Source organism: Xyrauchen texanus, chromosome 16 (assembly GCF_025860055.1).
Source record: "Xyrauchen texanus isolate HMW12.3.18 chromosome 16, RBS_HiC_50CHRs, whole genome shotgun sequence".
Classification (NCBI taxonomy): domain Eukaryota; kingdom Metazoa; phylum Chordata; class Actinopteri; order Cypriniformes; family Catostomidae; genus Xyrauchen; species Xyrauchen texanus.
In genome coordinates this window covers 18,438,432-18,461,870 of record NC_068291.1, presented here as the reverse complement: position 1 = coordinate 18,461,870, position 23,439 = coordinate 18,438,432, and the positions used below count along the sequence as shown (strand labels likewise).

General features: G+C 37.0%; 1 protein-coding gene across 4 annotated transcripts in view; it reads right to left on the bottom strand.

The window, feature by feature from the left end:
- The window catches only part of kidins220a (kinase D-interacting substrate 220a), an 83,961-nt gene extending 60,872 nt beyond the window's left edge, over positions 1-23,089 (bottom strand). For 3 of the 4 annotated variants that reach the window (XM_052145511.1, XM_052145513.1, XM_052145514.1), the window contains exons 1-14: positions 22,914-23,089; positions 17,976-18,126; positions 12,736-12,834; positions 11,961-12,059; positions 9,903-10,001; positions 9,286-9,384; positions 8,889-8,987; positions 6,036-6,233; positions 4,692-4,790; positions 4,348-4,446; positions 4,096-4,194; positions 3,792-3,969; positions 2,585-2,749; positions 1,777-1,956 (exon numbers count right to left, since the gene is read on the bottom strand). In XM_052145511.1, the coding sequence (XP_052001471.1) occupies positions 1,777-1,956; positions 2,585-2,749; positions 3,792-3,969; positions 4,096-4,194; positions 4,348-4,446; positions 4,692-4,790; positions 6,036-6,233; positions 8,889-8,987; positions 9,286-9,384; positions 9,903-10,001; positions 11,961-12,059; positions 12,736-12,834; positions 17,976-18,107 (1,645 nt within the window). In that variant the 5' untranslated portion in view covers positions 18,108-18,126; positions 22,914-23,089. Of the gene's footprint in view, positions 1-1,776; positions 1,957-2,584; positions 2,750-3,791; positions 3,970-4,095; positions 4,195-4,347; positions 4,447-4,691; positions 4,791-6,035; positions 6,234-8,888; positions 8,988-9,285; positions 9,385-9,902; positions 10,002-11,960; positions 12,060-12,735; positions 12,835-17,975; positions 18,127-21,819; positions 21,932-22,913 lie in introns of those variants that run through there. The other variant, XM_052145512.1, reaches the window with a different exon arrangement.
- Positions 23,090-23,439: the final 350 nt, after the last annotated feature.

The following is a 23,439-nucleotide window of genomic DNA, read 5'->3' as shown; positions in this document are numbered from 1 at the left end:
GTGGGAAATGTCCATTTGCTATAAAATGGCCATTTGGCTTTAGTTTACATTTCAGACCAGCAATCCTGCCAGAGTGGGAGTTCAACCAGGGAAACATAGAAGTGATCTCAATACCAAGTCTGACTGCTTTCACACTGACTTTAGGACTGAACGATGACCTAACTGACCACGTTACTATATAACCAGCCAACAAACTCACAAATCACAACGCGGTCTTTGCTTACAATGAGGCTGGAGCCATTGTACATGTCCAATTGAATGGTGACCAGAACACTGAAGGTCCAAAAATCACATAAAGGAAGCTTAAACGTAATCCATACGACTCCTATGGTTAAATCTATACCTCCAGAAGCGATATGATTACATTTACATTTATGCATTTGGCAGACGCTTTTATCCAAAGTGACTTACAGAGCCCTTATTACAGGGACAATCCCCCCGGAGCAACCTGGAGTTAAGTGCTTGCTCAAGGACACAATGGTGGTGGCTGTGGGGATCGAACCAGTGACCTTCTGATTACTAGTTGTGTGCTTTAGCCCACTACACCACCACCACCACTCCATGGTGTGATAGGTGTAGGTGAGAAACAGATCAATATTTAAGTCTTCTTTTTACAATAAATTCTCCTCCCTGCCCAGTAGGTGGTGAAATGCACAAAGAATGTGAAATTGCCAAACACAAATGAAGAAGAATGTGAACATATAGATTGATCTGTTTCTCACCCACACGTAACATATTTCTTTTGAAGATTAGATTAAACCACTGGAGTATAATGGATTACTTTTATGCTGCCTTTATGTGCTCTTTGGACCTTTGAATTTCTGGTCACCATTCACTTGCATTGTAAGGATCTACATAGCTGAGATATTCTTCAAAAAATCTTTTGTTTGTGTTCAGCAGAGGACAGAAAGTAATATACATCTTGGATGGCATGAGGGTGAGTAAATGATAAGATAATTTTCATATTTGTGTGAACTATCCCTTTAAGGCCACATCCACGCTAATATGCCTCTCATACACTAGAATGCTGTTTTCTTATATTGCAAAAAAAAAGAGATTCGAAAATACTCTCCATAACTGCATACTTTGGAAAACGTTGACGTTAGGAAACTGAACACGGATCAGGGTGGATGTGGCCAAAAAACTGTTTATTTCAGCAACTTGTCCGATTACTCAATAACTGTCAGACACTTTTGCTACCCAAACCCCTGACTATACTCTTTTTTTTTCCTCTACCTCAACACAATTATTTACTATATAGGCACTTGACCCTCCTGTAATACCTTACATTTATCCATTAGCTGCATTCTTTAGTAAACAATCCCCTATATGTATACAACACACTAGATCCAACTACGATTGCAATTATTTGCTGTGGGTTGTACAGTGGTTCCAACATGGTTTTTACATGTGATCTGCAAAGGGTTTATAATAAACATTATAGATACGAAAAACAAAAAAGTACCAAAAAGCGCAATGGTACTCTTATTGATTGATTCCCATTGATTGATATTCCTTGAAGTATTGAGGCACTAATAACATAGTTGGCTAATGTATTGTACATTGCTTGAGTATTTCCTCATTTGCATGTTGCTAAATGATTAAATGCAAATGTAAAGTTCCTTTGTGTACAACGTAAATACCATGGCACATGATTATGGTAATCATTCAGAATCTTTGTCTCTATCAATGTATTCCCATCAGTACTTTGTTTAAAAGTGGAGGAGTAAATATGTAATTTCTCTTAAAATGTCCTGAATGAAGTCTCCGTCTCACCAAAGAAGATGTACATCAGGGCGAGCAGGCTGAGGGCCACAGCGATGGCCAGCTTCGGGTCAACAGTGAAGCCCAGGACCAGAGCCACAGATCCACACAGCAGCAAAGTCAAAACCACTACCAACCACGAGAACTGGAACAACGGCTCCACCTGCTGCCCTGCAAATGTCTTCATCTCATCTGATGAAGAGAATGAAACACAAACAGATCAAATTCATGGTTATGATTGACCTCCAGATCTTAGGTCTCTTAATGACCTTTCATTTCCTCGCTCCTCCGTCCTCCAGCCAGTGACCTGGAAACTAATCAAAGTCCATCATAATGAAGGAGGCAAGGACGGAGGAAGCTTACCGAGGGTGCTTGAGCAAGGATGCAAAGTTAGAACTGGTGGATTGTCAAAGCACCTGACGCACACATAAACTCTCCTCCCCCTTCACATCTGGCACAACATTTTAATTAATGTTTCAACTTTGCAGTTTAAATAAACCATAATTCTCACATACTTCAACAGTGCATCTTGAATTATTAGGATTTCTTATGAAAATATAAATTTATCACATTTCAACAACATAACGGTAAGTGCTCCAAGGTAATGGAGCTGCGCAGAGACGGTGCTCTGAAGTGACGCTTGAGCAGGACATTACATTTTTCAAATACATCTTGCTTCGGTTCCTCCATCCTCATGTCCTTTCCTCGTTTCCTAAGAGGGAGGAGCAAGGACGAAATGGAAGGCAGCAAGGAAAGGAAACAAGGATGCACATTTTCAGAAATGAGAAGCACCCTTAGAATAGTCATTTCTGGCTCGTACCCTCCAGTTTCTTCAGCAGGAAGGACTTGCCACTGCCCCACTGGGCATAGAGCCCCACACAGATGGGCGGCTGCATGGTGGGCTCGCTGAGGATGTCAGCCAGAGCACTGCTGTACAGGTCATAACCAAGCATGTCACCATCACACTCAGAGGGAGACAGGTGCTCTAGGGAAGTAGACAGACAGAAATAAGCCCCAATTTAAGTCCCAATGTATGTTTTAATTTTTCAGACAAAATTTACAGGAATATTTAGCGAGTATCCATAAAATGTGTAAATACGGTCCAATAATGTAAACAAATATTCAACATTGCATGGGAACCGAAGGTAAAAGTTTAAGAAATGGTCATTTAAAAAACTATTTTGACCAATAATCTGAATATAGGGGGGGTGCGCTTAGGTGTCATTTATGGTGGGGATGGGTGGGACATGTCCCCACCACTTTTTGCCTAGGTCTAGATGTGGGTGAGGAACAGATGCATATTTAAGTCCTTTATCACTATAAATTCTCCTTTCTGCCCAGTAGGTGATGATATGCACAAAGAATGTGAATCGCCCCAAAAAAAGAAGAAGAATATGAACGTGAAAGAGGATATTTATTGTAAAAAAAGGACTTTTTCACCAAACAATAACTTCATAAGACCAAAATGTAACAAATTCTTCAGTTTACACATTGACACCTACAGTCTCCTTGGCGATCATCATTTCAAGCTCGACTACACTTTCTAATGCATGCTGTTCGCCAAGAACACTGCTTATGTCAAGATTAATAGTGAAAAAGGTCATATATTTTGTTTGTCTCACCCAAAACAAATTGGATTGCTTCAGAAGACATGGATTAAACCACTGGAGTCCTATGGATTACTTTTATGCTGCCTTGATATGCTTTTCAGAACTTCAAAATGTTGTACCCCATTAACTTGCATTGTATTAGTTTCAGACATTAAAAATGTATTCATGCATATGTATACCTCTGTGCTGGATATCAGTTGAACAAGTGACTCTGTAAGATTGCACATGACCATTTACTGAAGGGCAAAAAGGAAGCTCTTATTGTGAAGTAACCGGAAGTGTGTGGGGATTTTGAGGGGAGTGAATGTTGTTGTGAAAAAATGGCGGTCACTACTAAAGTTCTAATCGATTGTTGGATGAACTATCCCTTTAAGCCCTGGGTGTGTCATTGATTTTTTTCAAAGATGAAACACTCACTGGCTCCAAATATCTGGGTGAGGATGCTTTTCTGGTGAGTGCAGTCAATGTTGTAAGGAGTCTCGCCCTCTTTGTTAGGTCGATAGAGCAGGCGGCCATCTTTAGGGTTCCTTAAGAGAAGCTCAGCAAGTTTACGACTTCTTCCGCGAATGGCAATATGCAAAGCTGTATCTCCTTTCTGAGAAGACAATATTCAAATTTTAGACAGAATATGTCTTTAAAAATTCTCTAAAGAATTTCATGCACAAATCTGATAAAGCGGGGTAAGTGTTTTAGGATTCAAAATAGTGTAAGAAAAATATACCTTGTCCACTGCTGATACCTTGGCACCTTTGTCCAGAAGCAGCTCCACAATCTCAATGTTTCTCATCTTAGTAGCTTTTATGAGAGGGGTTTCTGCATCCTGACATGTAAAGACATTCAGTAGCACATGAACATAAAAGAACTGGAGGGTTTATGGCTTTAATTACTATAAAGTTAGTATTAATATAAAATGTATACATGAACCGAGAGTTACTCTGCATTATCCAGTGAAGGTCATGTTTTTTATGTTTACCTTAGTGTAGGCCTCAGTATCAGGGTTGCATTGCAGAATGTCTCGTACCATGGTTGCATTTCCTTTCTCTACAGCCCAGTACAGGGCAGTCTTACCATCCTATATTAAAGAGACACAGAGAATCAAATGACTTGGGTTCATGGGTTTATGGCAACATCTTCTTCCTCAATCATATAAGGATTCATAATATAAATCAAAAACATTTTCTTATAAGAGGTGACAATGGCATCAAATTAAAAGAGTATTTTATTGCTAGATTAGTTCCTAGAAAAGTGTGCTGATGGAGACAGACTGAGAGATAGAGAGGAAGTGTGGTGAAGGTGGTGATTGTGTGGGGCAGTTACCTGGCCTGTGACATCAATATCAGCATATTTATTAAGCAAAGCTCGGACAATCTCCACCTGGCCTCCTCTGACAGCACCGATAAGTACAGTGTCACCACTCTAAAACAGTCAAAATACACACACGTTTACGAAGCTATTCAAAAATACTGTATATTTATATACTGTGATATATTTACTGTATATAAAGTTTATGGTACTTTATGCATTTTTATATACAGTACATAGTGTATCAACATTATGACCACTCATAGGTGAAGCGAATAACATTGATCATTTCCTGACAAGGCCACATGTCAAGATCTGAACAGATTAGATGGTAAGCGAACAATCAGTTCTCGAAGTCAATGTGTTGAATGCAGGAGAAATGGGCAGGAGTGAAGACTTGAGCGACTTTGGCAAGTGCCAAATTGTTTTGGCCAAATGATTGGGTCAGAGCATCTCTAAAATGGCAAGGCTTGTGGTGTGCTCCCGGTCAGCAATCGTGAGTACCTACCGACAGTGGTCCGAGGAGGGACATACCACAAACCAGAGACAGGTTGTTGGGCGCCCAAGGCTCATCAAGCAGTGGAAGAAGTTTGCCTGGTCCGGTGAGTCCCATTTTTTTTTTACATCACGTGGACAGCCATGTATGTCTGTGCCATGTATGTCTGTGCCATGTATGTCTGTGCCATTTCATAAGTTATGGCACCAGGATGCACTGTGGGATGATGACAAGCTGGTGGAGGGAGTGTGATGCTCTGGGCAATATTCTGCTGGGAAACCCTGGGTCCGGCCATTCATGTGGATGTCAATTTGACACGTGTCACCTACCCATGCAGACCAGGTACACTCCTTCGTGGCAATGGTATTCCCTGATGGCAGTGGCCTCTTTCAGTAGGATAATGTGCCCTCCCTCATGGAACACATTGTTCGGGAATGGTTTGAGGAACATAATGAAGAGATCAAGGTGTTGCCCTGTCAACCCGATTGAGCATCTGTGGAATGTGCTGGATCAACAAGTCTGGTCCGTGATGGCTCCAACTCGCAACTTACAGAACTTGAAGGATAAACTGCTAATATGGTGCCAGATACTACAGGACAACTTCAGGGGTCTTGAACAGTCCATGCCTCAGCGGGTCGGTGCTGTTTTGGCGGCACGCGGAAGACCAACAGCATATTAGGCAGGTGGTCCTAATGTTTTGGCTCATCGGTGTGTATGTATATATATATATATATATATATATATATATATATATATATATATATATATATATTATTTTGTATTTTATTGTTTTCATTTTTTATTTACAAATATATTATATGTATTGTACCACAAACTATTACTTAGTTAAGTTTCAGCTTTACCCGATCAGGGATGTTGACATATGTGCCAGCGTCCAGTAAGTCCTGCACGATCTCAGTCCAGCCTTCTATGGTAGCGATCATCAGTGCTGTGTTGCCGTCTTTATCAGTCATATTCATGTTGGGATTTCTCTTCAGTAGCTCTTTCACCACCTCAGTGAAACCACCACGTACAGCCACTATCAGAGCAGTCATTGAGTTCTGAGACAGGGAGATCATATTAGGACACAGTTCTGTATTCATTCTACATTTCATTTTACTACAAAATAATCAGCACACTTCACGTAATAGTAAAATTTCTGTTTTAACAAGCCCTTAAAAAGGCAAGAGGTGTAAAAGCTAACAGTTACATGCAAACTTTAAAGGTGCATTCGGTAATTTGGGGCTAAATTAAAATTTTTACATATTAAGAAATGAATTGACTGTAGAATGTACTCATAATAGTTTGATATAAAAAGTGTTTTTATTATACATGGTGCGGGATATGACCCTGTGTTTCACTAAACGTCAAAGAAGAAAATCCTTGCGTTAATTGTCTGCCGCCTATGGAGATACGCTTGGCTATGCTTAGTGCATTGTTGTTTGATGATGCAAAGAGCAAAAATAATACAATATAAAATACTTATTCCTTTACTTTAGACTTTAGAAGTGGAAACAACAGGAGATTCAGTAACTGTACTGCCGAAGAAGCGAAAAAGGTCCGAATCGATAAGACAGAAAGCCCGGCAAAGGCAAAAAACTAGAGTAAACATGGGTACGGCATACACAAGGTGGAAAGATATGAAGGGGGGCCCATATTCTTCCACCTCTATGAAATGGCATATGTCTTCATTCATTTAGTAGCTTGGCACAGCGATTGTTGTGGATTTAGAGTAATCCATGACATTGGTTTTTCTTGAAAACCAAACGAGTCTTCAAATACAGTATTCATGGACATGCTAAATTTGATCATAAAAACAATTATAATCTTTCCTTTACCATAACATTCTGTATCGCTAGAGAATTGAGGCCAAGTCATGAATGTATTCAAAGATGCCAAGCAGTTCTCCAATAAAGGTAATAACTGTCTTTAGAAATAACATGAAATGTTGACAGTCTCCAAAGATAATTTTTATGAGGGAAAATAATAATCTGTCCTTAACTGTAGAAGTCTGTTTGCTTGAATTCTGCCGTTTGTTTTTAGGCAAAGCAATTATATTATAGTAGTGATAAATAATTTTAGAAATTATCTCAAACTCTGACATTTTCAAGATGCAAATGATATTCCAGGGCTGGCGGGGGCAGGGGTGACGATCATGCTTATCCACATCGATAGATGGCAGTACATAGTCTAACACCGCTGTCGTATCGGTACTTAAAGTACACGAAGAAGAGCAATGCTAACGCTAGCTAGAGAACTATTGAACTCCACCTATTTGTACTGTACATGAGCAGATGGAAACGTTGCATTTCTAACCACACACACTAAAATACAAATTTTAGCACAAAAGAGAAGCATTATAGAATGTAGCCCAGGGGTATGACTAGGCCTTGGCTACAGCAACTTAGCCCCAAATGTGTTTTTTATAGCCCCTCTTACTGGAATTAAGGTTTAGCAAGAATATGGACATTGGTTAAAGAAAGGTGTGGATTTACTTTAAACATAGTCAATGAATGTATTTAATATTGATAATGATATGATGATGAGTTGTTAAATAGGTTGCACTATATGGGCAGACACCAGTAAGTGTACTCACGTGTTTAGAAAACCTTGCCAACCACACAAAAACATTAGATATGCATGAATGAAAGAATGAATGAATGAATATGCTTTTAATGTATTTTGTGTCACCATATTAGGATATTTGTTGGCGTTCTGTAGGCGGAGTCAATGCGCTTGTTCAAGTGTGCATATTTTAAGGTTATTTGTGATTTATAAAGTGGGATGCATTTGGGATTTTTTTTTTCGTGTGTACATTAATGAAAATGTTGTATGTTCACATTTAAGATCATTTTATGAACATCTTTATAAATGAGGTCTTTCTTTCTATTTAGTTATCCCACTCGCTCATAGCACTGAAGAATTCCAGATTATTGACACATTGACAGAAAAAATAAATCAACTAGGTAATGTAAAAAGTGTATTTGCTTAAAAAAAATAATATATGAATGTTATTAATATTCATAACACTTTACAATGTGGTTGTATTATGTTAACATCAATTAATAAGATTTTTAACATGAACTAACAATGAACAACAATTTTATAGAATGTATTAATCGTAAATGTTCATTTCTACATAAACACATGCATTTATTTACATAAAAAGCACACATTCAGTTAACATTGGTTAATGTTTTATAAACTAAGATGAACAACGAACAATAGTATTCTGATAAATGAACATTAACCAAGACTTGAAAAAAATGCTGCAACAAATGATTGTTAGTTCATGATACCCAATGCATTAATGTTAAACTTATTGTAACCTTATTGTGAAGTGTTAGCAATATTATTTAAATAAATGTGCTATTAACTACAATCATTTCCTCTGGGTTCTTGGCATTACAGCTTCTTCAGATCAATGTATTGGATTTAGGATTTTTAAAGCAGCAGTTCATAGTTCTCTAAAAAAAACTAGGAAACTAAAATGTATTTGTTAAACTTTTGTGGAAAGGTGTTCTCTTATGGCAACAGGATTGAAAAACTTTTTTTGACTCTAATTGGAAGGAACCTTCAGGAACCTTGATATTTAAAGAGTGTGGCAAAGCACTCAAATGTCAATAATCACCTCTGGCTCTGTGAGACTAAGGAAAAGTGCACATATCTGTTAACAACCATATTTACAATTTCACTTCAAAACACCAAGTGCATACCGCTCCTTCCTGGTCCACATTGGCCCCGTTCTCCAGAAGGTGCATCACACAGTCATAATAGCCTTTCCTGGCAGCCCAGATCAGGGGTGTGGTGCCATACTGACAAAGGGGAAAAAGTAATGGCTTCATAGAATCAATTACACTTTTGATAAAACTTAATAAATCTCATCACAGTAAAGATTCTGCTTAATTTATTGTGCTTTCAAGTATGGCGAAGTGAGGAACTCATTTTTAAAACTTTTGTAAACTGTGATTGTTCAAAGTATTTTTGGAAGTATGTATGCAGAAGTTCAAAGTGTGTGGAAAATGCTGACTCAGGCTTTTTAGTTAACCATCAGTGTTACGAATCTGATGAAAGCTCAAGTCAGCGTTTGTGGAAATGGGAATGATAAGGCACCTTGTCAGAGCAGTTGACTTTGGCTCCATGCTGAAGCAGCAGCTGGACTATCTCTGCATGACCTCTTCCTGCTGCCCAGATGATTGGGTAAACACTGTACTGTTGGGACACAAGCAAATCAATTAAACAAAAAAGAAAAACGAGACATGCCAACTGAAATATCATACAGTGCCACATTTTAACCCACACCTCTTAATGGACTGTTATTGGTCGCATGGCAAACATTATATCTGACCATTTGTAAAGGTGAAATGTGTAATTCTTTCAAATGTCAAAATTATATTTTCAGTCCCAGCTTAATGTGGATAGATAAGTATAAGTAATCCAGAAGAATTTAAACAATGTGGCTCAGTGTCACTATCCAAACTCTGTTTAAGTATCCTGACTAGCAAATCGCAGTACTATTGGCTCAACCAATTGTAAGAATTTGGGGCAGGATTTATTGCTTTGCTGACCAATGTGTTTGGGAAAACTTTTTGCAAAAAAACATAATTTTTCGATTACGTTTGGTACCATTGGATGAACAGAAATTACACACTTTACCTTTAACAGTCTTTAATGAACAATAAATGTTTGAAGCATGAAGGTGTTGACAGAACAGGAAAAGTTATACGGACCTGTCCAGTGATGTTTGGGTTTGCTCCTTTCTGCAGCAGTAGACGTGCCACTTCCTCACGACCCTTATAAGCGGCCCACATGAGAGCGCTCCAGCCCCCCTAAACACAAACATTACAAGGTCATTATATTCCCATGTGATAGGCCTTAAAAATCTCACAGACACAGGATTGTGCTGACAAACACATTTTCCCCAAGTCAGTGAGTGACTCAAAGTGTCGGCTGTCTGGAAGCTTCCTCATATGTTATTAAAATCTCTGTGATACCGACACCAGGGAAGCCAAAACTTTTCCATAAATGTAGTCTATAAAAAAAACACAAGTGCAGACATTTAATATACATTAGCGGTGTCTAAAATCTAGTGAGCTGCCTACCTAGACAGCAGTTCTGGTCTCATTGATGTGTTTGAATGCGCCTTTGACAAAAAATGCTGTCTAGAACGGTTTTGAGAGATCTAATTTGAGATATGGACTAAAGACCACATGACATCTTATACAGTAAATACTAGAGGTCAAATGATCTATCGGTTTTACAGATTAATCGGTGCTGATAGTTGCTTTTCGGTAATTGGCACAAATCGGCTATGATAGTTGTATTATTTTAATTTATTTGTATTCCTCTGTGGTCCTCTGTGTCCGAAACCCTTCATCTGGTGAATATATAGGCTACAAAGAGCTTAATTTGGTTATTGTTTTTACTTAAAGAGCATTGTAACAGATTTACTGTTTATGGAATAATTCATTATTATTATATCAGACATTTTAAAATAATGAGTCCCGGGTCCATTTCGGGCTTGTTTATATTCAAAAGTCCTGTGTATACACCAAATCAAGACATGACATAAAATATTGATTTATCTATTAATGATCGTCACGTTGTTTTATCGATATATTTTTGAGGCATCGATATATTAACATTAGCTGACATTTAAATTAGAACTATTTTGCATGCTTTCCAATTTACTCAGTTGGGCTTCTGTTGAATGTCTGGCATAATAGCATTGGGAGACCACTAGGGGATGATATAACATTTACTGAAGCAGGTCACAAGGCAGAGATATCACAACACAGGATGGGTATTTGACATATACACACAAAATTTTATAAGGTTTTTGTACTTCAAGAATGAAAGTGCTGTTGATGAGTTTGCAGGTTAGTGTATGAAACTGGCGTAACTGCATAAACTGAATGACTAGAATTTATTATGCCATTTCTCTGTATGTAGCCTTGACAAAAAGACATACTTGTAATTGAAAATTAATTGTGTAGGCTCTATGAAAGATACATGTTCACAATATATCATCCACTGATGGCTAGAGTAAATAATATATATCCTTATAATGATTTGGGGCGAATTTAAAGGAAAATTATGAAAGTTAGGTTTTTAATTTTAGAATGTGCAACATCCGGAGTACGACCCAATTTAATTTAGCCCTTCACTCATGCTTTAACAAAGTTGTGTTCAGTAATGTTTGAAAAGACATAATACTGTGCAATGAATGGTAGCCCTATTTATATCTGAAAAATACATATATGCATATATATATATATATATAGATAGATATATCAATAATCATCAGTAAAATTTTCCGATTATCAATGCATGAAAAGGCATCGATCCTTTGCCCCATGTCATTCTGTCTCTTAAATTATCTGCTTTTTTTTTTTATATTTGCTTGCGACTTGTAAAGTGACCTTGAGTTTGTAGAAACGTGCTATATAAAATAAACATTATAATTATTATTATTTCAATTTAATCAGGAACTACACACATAACTGCCAGTAAGCAGATCTTAAATACAGTCCATCACATTCACATATTCCAGTAAAATGGAAATTAAATTAGCATACTCCAGACGCAACATCTGAAGAAACAGTTTCAAAAGACAGGGAGATAATTTTACACTATACTGACAAATAATCATAAAAGTAAAACTGGTTCAATTCACCATAGCATATTTCCAAGAACTGTAGGTAAACAATAAAAAGGTGAGAACTATAAATCACTTGAGATTTAAATAAGTGTTGTTTCAAGTATAATAACCTGCTGTTGCATCTTACCATATCTCTGTGCTCGACATTAGCATTGTTCTCTAACAGTTCCTTCACCACCCCAGCATGTCCCTCCTTAGCAGCTGAAATCAGTGCAGTCCAGCAGTCCTGAAAAAAGTGACAACACCATTTGTTTGCATATTACACAGGTATCATCCCCAAAAGAGCTTTAAGAGCGTCTGTCTTGTGTTTAGAAGATTTTTGTTTAGTTTTAAAACATACCAGCTGATCATACCAGGTAGACATAATGCAGATTCTTCAACTGGCCGTCACCAGAAAGGTAATATAGTAAACTGTGCCCTGTCTATTGGTGTGAGAAGCTCAAGGTGTGTCTATGTGTATGTAAACATCATCATCTAGTAATTTACATAATGGCAGTACAGTGTGCCAATTATACCGATTCTGCGATCCACCCACACCCTTGAAATCATACTGATAATTGAAGAACTGCACATCAGTCTACCAAAACAAACACTGATACCTCCCAGAATCACAAAGATGTAAGCTAAATATTAAAATAAAATATCTTTGCACAATCACTGCTTGGTGAAATCAGACATAGAATCCAGCCAGAATAAGATGTGAAAATGGACCACACTTCATAGCAAATAGAAAACAAACATTTCAAATCACACTAACCTCCTGCAAATATCAGCGAGCCACAGTGTTTGTAACTAGGATGTAGCTAGTTTGTTTTACCACATGACATTAACACATAATGTTTCAGCCAATGATATATCTTTCTACTGTGTGTTTTTCAGGTTAAATGTTTAAAACTACTCACAATATCATCCAAGTTGATGTTTGCTCCTCTCTTGATGAGCTCCTGCACGATCTCTAGACTGCCCTGCTCTGACGCCACCATCAGAGGAGTCTGACCATTCTACAACAGATGAAATGCTTTAGTACACATAAAAGATGGGGAAGACATTTTCAAGGAATATTCTGGATTTGTTTCAACTTAATGTGTCCATTAATACTGCATGTGTATCATGCTGTCGATTACCACAACAAGAGCTTCAACTCACCCCTCAGTTTGTGTAAATGAACATTAAGTATTACAGAACAGTTAATACACTGTTTTGACAACACAGCCATAAAACTTAAGGGTGCTTCTTCAATTCGGGCACTTTTAACTCTGTGGACTTTTAGAAAGTAAAGCTTTGTTAAAAAAAATGTCACACTCTCACTAGTTTATTACATTTGACTACTAATGATGTCTAACAGTGTATGTACTGTACATGCATCACAGATGAAAAGCTTCACCACATTGTTGTTTCCACCACATCTCAAATTCTGTATTGTTTAAAAGAATTCCATGGTGTTAAATTATTGGGTTGGGAAGGACATTTTTTAAGTTTTTGGAATAAAATGTCCTAATCGTTGGCCAATATTATAGCTAACAACAATGTATCATAAAAACACACAATTAAATAATATTTTCACACTTTTTGCATAATTTGGCAAAATTACAATTTGATTGGAAATTATACCCAATAAAAATATTCTGCTCACAAGTAATATTTATCTTAAATTAGGGACCAAGCACCAAAGGTGCAGACGTTTCTGGCAGCCCATTGAACTGTATGTAGGTAAATGCTGAAATTTGGCACATTGGTATGGGCAGTTATGAGCACCTCCCACATAAAATGTGGGGTCTCTAACTCAAATCCTCTAGCGCCACCAACAGTTCAAAGTTTCAATTACATTTTGGCCTATAACTTTTGAACTGTAAATCCTAAAAAACAAAATTCTTTTTTTCCTCTGATTCCTTGGGTCATGCCAAATCTGCATTGTTTGCATTAATCTTTAGCTACGCCTACTGGATTTTCCGCCATTTAGATTTTTCAGAAAAAAAATATATATTTCTAACTCCCCCTAGTTGTATGTCCTCTAACTTTTGAACGTATTACCTAGAGATATTCATTACAAAAAGTTATGAGATTCATGATGATAAGCCAAATCGTTCCCAAACCGCATCAAGGAATTTGATTTGGTAGCTATTTTCGGCGAGCACACCAAAATAGAAGGCTGTATCTTCGCAACGCTTTAGCGTATTGACACAAACTTTCGGCACAGCACCACCTACTGGTCAAGAAATATGAAAAATTACTATTTTTGCTTATAACTTCTGAATAGTATGGCCTTAGAGACCGGTAAGACAGGTCTCTTTAGATTCCATGCGGCATAATGAGTTGAATCTTACCCAATTTTCCTAGATTGGTCATATATAAAAATTTTGGCTTAAATTTCTGTATTTTACAAACTGATTTGTCAGGTTTTGAGTAGTGATGAGGAGAGAGAGCGATGATCCAGATGCAGAATCTTTAATGATAAACAAACAATACAACTATGAAGGCAGACATTCAAGGAAGAAGTAAACAGAAAAACTACAGCAATATGCTGGCTTACAATGCACTTACAAACAATACAACATACAAACAAGAAACGACCAAGGAACAAGAGGCTATATATTCACACAAGGGCTAACAAGACAATGAGGAACACCTGTGATACAATTAGGGCAAAGAACAGGAAGACAGACATAAGTAAGGAAGGAATATACAAAACTTAAAACTAAAAGTCTTTTCAAAATAAGAGTCCTTGGGGAAAACATAACAATTGCTGGGTCTCGTTTGGAAGGATGCGTCCCCTGGGGGTCGCATTTGTCGGCCAAATACATCAGAGGCTAAATACATTTTATTTCTTTATTGGGAATGTAAAAAAGGTTAACAATTGTATAAATGTAAATGCATATACATAAAAGGCATTGCCAATAGATAGAATATAATAATAAAAAAAAATATGACGTATGCGGCCGACAAATGCGACTCCCAGAGGACGCAGCCTTCCAAACGAGAAACAGCCAATGACATGAAAGGATTGGCATATTACGAAATTTGGTGTGTTTCATTAGGGCCATGTCTTGAAAGAACTCAACTTTTGGGACAGCGCCACTTAGTGGTCAAAGGATATAATGAAAAACTTATATAACTTTTGATTCATTTGGCCTATTGTCATGAGATTTGTGTCGTAAGCTTCCTTGGGTCATGCTGTGTACGTTTACCATTTAAAATTTCATTGAAAATGTATTTTTATTTTTCTAGGCTGTAGGTCCGATTTGCACGAAATCTTGTGTTTATCATCTGGACACACTCATGACAAAAAGTTATGAAAAGCTTTTTTATAGACCAAATCATTCTCATATAAAGCATCAACAAATTTAATGGCACAATGCCGATAAGGATCTGCTGTTATTAGCAGTGTGGCTTGGTGAGCAAGAGACACATTGGGTCTGGCATCAGCCCTTGGAGAGGCATTTATTGGAAATAATAATAAACATAAAATGTCCAAAAAGGGAAATAGTGTCCAAGGTGAAAAGTGGCCAAAATAAAGGGGAATCTGGCATCCTTGCAGTGAGACTGGGCTCTATGTAGGAAGGGGGAGTGTCGACAGGACTGGTCCAGGACGGTGGCGGTGTCCAATGGCCGTAGGCGCTCCCCTCCATGGTCCACAGCATGAGAGACGGCGGCATCTGTGCGGACCGGTCTTCCCAGGGTCTGTGGTGAGTGTGTGGAGAAGCCACGACACGTGCTCCAATCCCCTGGCGTCACATCTATTTTGGCCGGTACCCTACACGCTAAGCTCCTTGACATGTGAGGATGCCAGTGTGTACACAAAAGGAGATAGAAGCCGACTTCAGAGGAGAGGCACGCTCTGCATTTTTATGGCAGCATTGATGAGGCTCCACTCACATCAGGTGTAACTCATCATCTGCAGCCCAAACAAGGCTCATAAAGTGAGAGGGAGGTGTGGGTTGTTCAGCCACAGGGGCAAAATTGTTTAGTATGGTGAAAATGACGCCATAACTGCGGGATGGTCATAATATTAAAAAAATGTATAGTAACTATTTTATTCTAATTTTATGTTGAAAAGGTTTATATTAATTTCTCTCTTTGTTTAGATTATCAGAGTTTTAAACATGTAAAATATATATATTTTTTATAATGTATTTTCAATTTTTTTTATTGTAAGTCTGAGTTTGGGATAAAGCAACAATGAAATCTGTACATAAAAGGCATTTGAGAAGTACCAGAAAAATAATAATGAAGGCATTGTAAAAAGTTGACAAGTTACCTTAATACTAATAATGTTATCTTAAAGCTGCACTATGTAAGATTTTTTTGGTTAAAATGAATGAAAATGAATGTGTAAATACATTAAAAAATATATATTTTCAAAACCATGCCCTTGTCTTAGCCTGATTCACTACAGTAAGCCTAATATAATCATTTTTATTTTGAGAGAATTTCAGTTATCGGCTTGGATTTTGGGTGAAACAGCAGGCATTTATCATTCATCCTTGTGTGTTTATGTTATATCCGTAAGCTGAGAAAGAAAGTCCAGCGGTGTCGCGAGACGCGGGAAGCAAGAGCAACAACTGTTCAATCGGTCCAGTCGTGGTTTCAGGTGTCAGGACAACAGCGGAGTGAAATCACTCTCCTATTTAATCTAACAGTTTTTTGTTGTTTTTTTACTGCTTTTCGAAGTTTTTAACCTGCTATACTGCTTGGATATGTTTTCTGGTAGGGTTGTTGAAGCTTATAATGTTTGTCATGCTTTAATAAATCAAACAATACTCATGTGTTTATGAGTTTTGTTTTGTGTGTAAGCCAATAAAGTATTTTTGGAGCAATAAATCCATGTACAGCACTTGCCATTTTATCCTTTAAGCAGATAATTAAATGGATCTAAAAAGCCACTATAGGTACAAAGTGGTTCCCCATGAATTTATGCTCATCTCAAGTTGTCTATAATGTACTGATTTCATAGCACAGTAGCCCAATGTTTCTTAATTTGTTTAGTGTGTAACCATCTCTGTTGTAACATAACGTCCAAATAAAATGCATAATTGTAATTGCTGTATTGCATATTTGTGCATAATATTTTCATGTTCAATAAAGAATTTCATCATTATTAAATCCTAATTTTGCATTATTATTTTACAGTGTTATTGTTTGTAGTGCATAGACATACTATTGTAGTATTACGTTTCACTTGCATTGCCCACTGAGGCTGTAGATTGTAATATAAAAATAAACTGTCTTCAAATGGACTCAAATCAGGCATTTTTTACCTCTTAATATGATATGTGAAGTACAATACAAACATTGTGTACACTTTAATAATCATATTAAAATATAATTAATAGTGTTGTTTATCTTCCTCAAAGGAAGTAATACATCAGTTATAATTTTTTTAATGAATAACATAATATAAACATGAAAATAGCTCATCATGGATCTGTAAGTAATCGCCGAGTCCTCAAACCATGAGGATCATCCACCTATTACAACAGACGTAAAGTGTTCCTCCGCAAGTACTGTAACTTTTGTTTTATGTTTCAACCGCTTGAGAGACAAAAGTTACATTATGTAGCTTTAATATAACACAAAAATACAAAATAAAGTTGAAATTGTTTATTTTAATAAAATCGCTTACCAACCCTGTGCAAATTTATATGCAATCTCTCAAATAATGCCATGACCAGCTAAAAAGGTAAAACCAGTGGTAAATTCCAATTGGTGTACATAGGAGAATACCAGAAAGGGACTGATATTGGAAGGTGCATGGAGGGGACTAACTAAATAATGTAACTACTGCACCCATAAATTTCACATGGAGCTAAATAAACCCATAGGAATACATTTGGTAATGCATAAACAGACACTTTCCCATCTGGAAAAGTAGTCCCACCTCAAAAGAATGATTTAAGACAACTTTACAGCTAAAGTAGCAAACATGTTACTGAATACATCATGAAGTGCTCTGGCCCACTTGCCTATTAAGCTTCACAAAACTGTTTCCAGTTTGCCCTTACAAAGTGAGGGACAATTTAATATTATTGTCTATGGAAATCAACAGCATGTACAGTGCATACAGAAGACATTTCATTGAAAACAACCCTGAATATTACTTTAAGCTAGAATGAAAAGGGATAACCATGGATTTTTGCCAACTCACATCACTTCTGGTGTCCACTTCTCTGTATTTGTCCAGATGAGCTTTGATAGCCGATAGGTTTTCCTCCTCCACGTAGCTGAAGAGACTCTGGGTGATCACGGAGCTCATCTTGAGGGATGTGGACATCTCCATGGCTGTATTAGAAACTCCACTGGAGAACGTTGAAGAAAACATTAGAGTTATATCATGAAATGAAACTCTCCTCTGTTCATTCATTATAAAACCTTACAAACTCTCAGGAACTCCTTAAATTGTGCTCTACTCCTGAAGCAGACCTACTTTCCACACAGATGTGGAACAACAAGACAGGCAGTAACAAGCCCTGTCTTGCTGGATTGCACAAATCAGTCAAGTTAATGATAAATCGTATGTAAACTGAACAGCCAGTAGGCGACCACCTTATCAATGTTGATTATGATAATGGCTGCATGATTTGGAGTTAAAAGCCTCTAATGCTGTCTGTGCAATAAATGGGGGCTACATTGATGTACTGCATGCTACCTAGAAAAATGCCATTTCTCTAAATGATCTTCCATAGCAGTAGTTGTTCTGAAACACAGTAGTTTAATCTTCTTAATATGCTTTAGAATGGAAAATAGTTTGAGCAAACAGACAAGGTGCAACTCTGTAGTTGCTGTAGTCTAAGTCCATACAAAACAGCACATATCCTGTACTGTCTATGGAGGAATCTTTGTTGTTCTCCAACCAGACAGGCAATGCAAGGGTCACCATAAGGAAAAACCACTCAGATAACAAAATAATCAAATTGAGTGGCACCTGCAAATAACGTAGGCTAGACCTTTCTTCAGAACCAGCTTCACTATTCCTAGCGAGTTTTTGGATGTCAGTTCCAGTCAAGATCATACAGGTGTCCAAGCACAGTAACCACAGGTGTCGTTCATCACATTAAACACTGACATGTTCCACTAATGTTAACAACCAGAAAGTATATCAAATAAATACTTTTCATTTGAACAGTATATATATCGTTTATTGGTTAAAACCTAACACGTCTTCTGATATTTAAACGTTTTGCTTATAATGTGTGCTTGTGCTAACTTTCTTAAAATAAATGGCACCTGGTTTGATACCAAGTCATCTAATGCAATGACATACATTAAGATAATTAAAAATAAATTGCCCAACTGCTTTTTTAGCCAATAACAGCTCCCTGGCTGAACTTGATTCAATCATGGACAGTGGTTCCACGTGTTTAAAATGAGTTCTTAAATTACAATTACTATCTAATCTTAACACAAACACTTTGTGTAGAAAGAACCTACATAGTTGAATTGGGCAAACTCACTGAAATTAAATGTGTCAATGTAACTCAAATAAATCACTTTTATTTCTTTATTTACTAACTAGTAAGTGAATGTTAGCATGCTAAATACATGCTGGCTTAAAGCATTACAGACTGTAGTTTAGTAATGGTAAGCACAGCATTTGCTCAACAAAGTGAGTAGGGCTGCCCCTAATAGTAGATCAAATGTTAGTCGATGAGAAGAGTCTTGGTCGACCAAGTTTTCATTGGTCGGTTGGTAGCAGGAAACAAAACTCCACAAGAAACCGATGAACACCGGTTCACCAATTTGCATTTATTTTACTCAAAAATTCAAATGAAACTGGAAAAAAAATTAAGTGCAATTAAAATGTGTGTTGTTCAACTTTTTGAAAGATGGTTTTACAACAGTTGACAACATCTCTCTGGCAAAGAACCTACTTCATCTGTGCATTTACTACCCGTCGGGTATTTCATTGTCTGGAAAAATACAATAATGAATAAATAAATTTTGTTCCCTCCTTCACAATATGTATATGTATGTATGTATGTATGTATGTATGTATGTATGTATGTATATATATATATATATATATATATATATATATATATATATATATATATATATATATCATATAATATCCAAATATCCAACACCGGGCTGAGGGATCAGTGTTCTTGATTTAGAGATTTTGCTATTATAAGTAACCAACTTTCCATTTACCGTCAAGCAAGAATCTGTCTAAACATGAATGCGGAAAATTACTTAAACAAATGAACACATAAAAACAATTATAAATGTAAAACTAATAATTATAATGATGATAATAATCACTGAAATATATGTTCAAGGTGAACAATTTTTTTTATTATTTTATATAGTTTGTTTTATTTTACAGGCTGCAGAGTTGCGTTCACAATTAACTGTTCTGTGGAAATAAAGTGAACTGAACTCAAAGCAGCTCCTGAGATGAGATGTCTGAGGTTATTTGCAGCACTCATAGATGACACTGTTCTAGCAAAAAAATATTCAGAAGACAGAAATGAAGAAAGAGTGAGAACCTTTTACATACGAGTGTTTCATGAGACTGCACACCTCCGAACAAACAGCGTGTCATTGCTTATGGCTTCTCTGTCATCTGTTCTTAATAATATAATAAAGAGCGTTTCTTCAAGCAGGTATCTGGGCCTACGGGCAAATTATTTGTAATATTAATTTGACAATAATAATAGTCTAATAATAATCATAATAATAATTTAATGCATTAATGGGAAAACGAGCCAAATATAGTCTTGACATAATCAAAGGCATCAGCTATTGGCGATCACTATGACCATCGTCGATTCCCGAGTTCATCATCTGTCTGCACAACCCTACTGTGCATTTATCTCTATAAATTAACTAAATGTTCAGACAGTCTCTTGCTGGTTTTTCTGACACATTCAGAATCATAACCGCTTTTGCCGGTGTCACTGCGGCTCGCTTCATGCGTGCGCTTGTAAAATGTATATTTTAAAGGCTCATTATTATGGTTTAGTATTTCTCTGTAATGTAGAACAGTGTTATTACATACTTTACCAGCCCTGAAACTCAAACCATTTTCTGATGCCCTGGAAATCCCCTGCCCAGTTTAATCAATGCTACATTAACAACACAAAAAGTATTAATGTAGTCCCAACACAAATGGATTAAGTAAACTTCCATTTTACAAATTTAAATGGATAGAACGCAATAAAATCAAGTTGTGACAAAATGTTCTAGAATTGTGTTGCTTTAAAAAATTGTGTTACTTTAGTGTTTACATTCATTCCATTTTTACATTCAATTGTTTGAGCGTGTACTTTAGGATATTACAGTCATTTCAGATCTAAATGTATTATGATAAAAAAAAAACCAGAAAGAGTCAACATTTTTCATTTTATCATTTAAATTAACCTAACAAACTTCTTTTTGTGAAATTGTATTGTTTGAAAAGGGGGCTTATGCTTTCTTTAAAATAAATACCACTTGGTTTGATATGTTCATATCTAATGACATTCGTAGATTTTTAAGTGCTGCTTGGGTGTCCAAATACAATGTTTCTATGGTAATTTTTCCAACTCAGCAGCCCAACAGATCAGCTCAGTGTGCTGGAATAACCCATCCCAGATGAAAGACGGTCACCAGAGCAAAGGCTGACAACATGTAGAGCATCACAATGGGTTAAAACAACCTGAAGGGCCTCAGTGCTCAAAATCCACTCCGTTAAGATAAACCACAGAATATCCAGGCTCTACCAACAGACTTAAATAGGCAGAGATAAAGGTGACAGATCCAGGATCAAAGACATTAACAGCCTTTGTTCATTTCTGAACAGCGGACACACCCTTGAAAGCATCCCATCTGCAATGACTGAAGAGAGCCAATCACAAAGAAAGAGCATCACAAGAGCCCCTCTGTCAAAAATGGACCGAGCAAGGTTCACCCCCTCTACCCAGCCCAACCCATGGCAACAAATAAACATGTGTCTTTGTTTACAATAACTTTCTCAGACTCAAACATATCAGAATACGCTGACTCACCTGGAGTTCCTTGTCAGTTGGGGTTTAAAGCCCGTCTTTCCTTATGCACTTGATACACCAATCACGCGGTAACAAGCCGAGGATCTGTCTGTCACACCAAGCTTTCATGAATAATACATGAGGACGAGTAGAGGCACGCCCAATACCATTATCCACACAAATATTCATTTAAGGGGCCGTTCACACCAAAAGCTGCAAGGAATTAAACAAAACGCAGGGGTCTTTGAGACGCGTTTTTTAAAGTTAACTTGGCACGACATTTAAAAACGCGTCGCTCCTGCGTGAGACGCTGAAAAAACAGCGAGACTCGCCTCAATGGTCAAAGACGTCCGTCCAGCGCGCTTTTCCACATAAACATAACTGTAAAAACAGCACAGACACAGGAAAAACGTGTTCGGTGAGAAAATATCTGACGCTGCTTGGTAATGATGAAGTGTCCAGAGACTGTAGGTAATTAATATTAATGAGCCACACCAATTGACATACTCTTTCTTTGAGTGGTGGAAATGTGTAAGTCACTTGGCTGAGCGCACACATGGATTTCACATCAGACATAGTGAAACAAATAGCACCACGCCGATCCCTAAATAAAACTGAGCACTTGTAGCCTATAAATAAAACTGAGCATTTGTAATAGGCATGATCCTCTGATGATCTGTTTCCATGGTGTGTGACAACGGCACAGAGGTAAACAGGTTTCACACCATTTAAATAATCGTGAATCATGTATGAGGAAAAATAATAACTTCTGAATGCAGCTCAAACACATTTCCTCAACATCAGAATAGTATAGGTGTAAAGCACGAATGTATCTACAGTACAACTGACAATTATTGGGAATTAAAGGACTATTCATTCCCGAGTGTGAACAGACAAACGTTAAAATGTATCTAAGAGAGTTCATAAAAATAGCCAACATATATGCATGCAAATGTACCGACACTGTTATTGAAGTAAGGGAAAAGCACATGTTGCTTGACAGCTGCAGAGAAACTGTAAGTGCACTGTTTTGCCCTCTACTACTGTAGACCAGTTTGTCTAGAAAAGTAACATTAGAAAGCTACTTTTATAAGCCGAATACAAACTTGACTTACGTGAAATTTGTTTACATGAAACACGTTAACACACTTGTCAGTTAGTTTACATAATTCCAATGTATAACCGGTAATGCACATCTTCTTTTTTAGGTCCAAAGTAATCCTATATAATACACACAACACAGTTTTGCTTTCATAACCCTCCTGAGGAAAGGCAGTTTAGTGGTTGCCTACAGCACAGCCATCTTTGTGTGAACAACAGGAGTGTGGATGTTATTAAAATTGCCTTCGCGTAGCCACGCCCACTGTAAGAGACCACGCCTACCATCCGGTCATCGGGACGCCCATGTAGATTTTGACAGATTGTATTTATGACTAACAGCTGTTCTATGTACCCGTTTTCTTTCTTTGTCCTTTTTAAAATTTAACTTGTTTTATTTATAGCCTACATAGCTTTAAATACTATTTAAAATTTTCAAAACAAGTAGCTAATATTTGTTTTTTCACATTTCTCTTTCCACTGTTTTGAAGGAGATTATTTCAAGGCCCAAATGAAAACCAATTAGTTTACTCAGTGTTATTG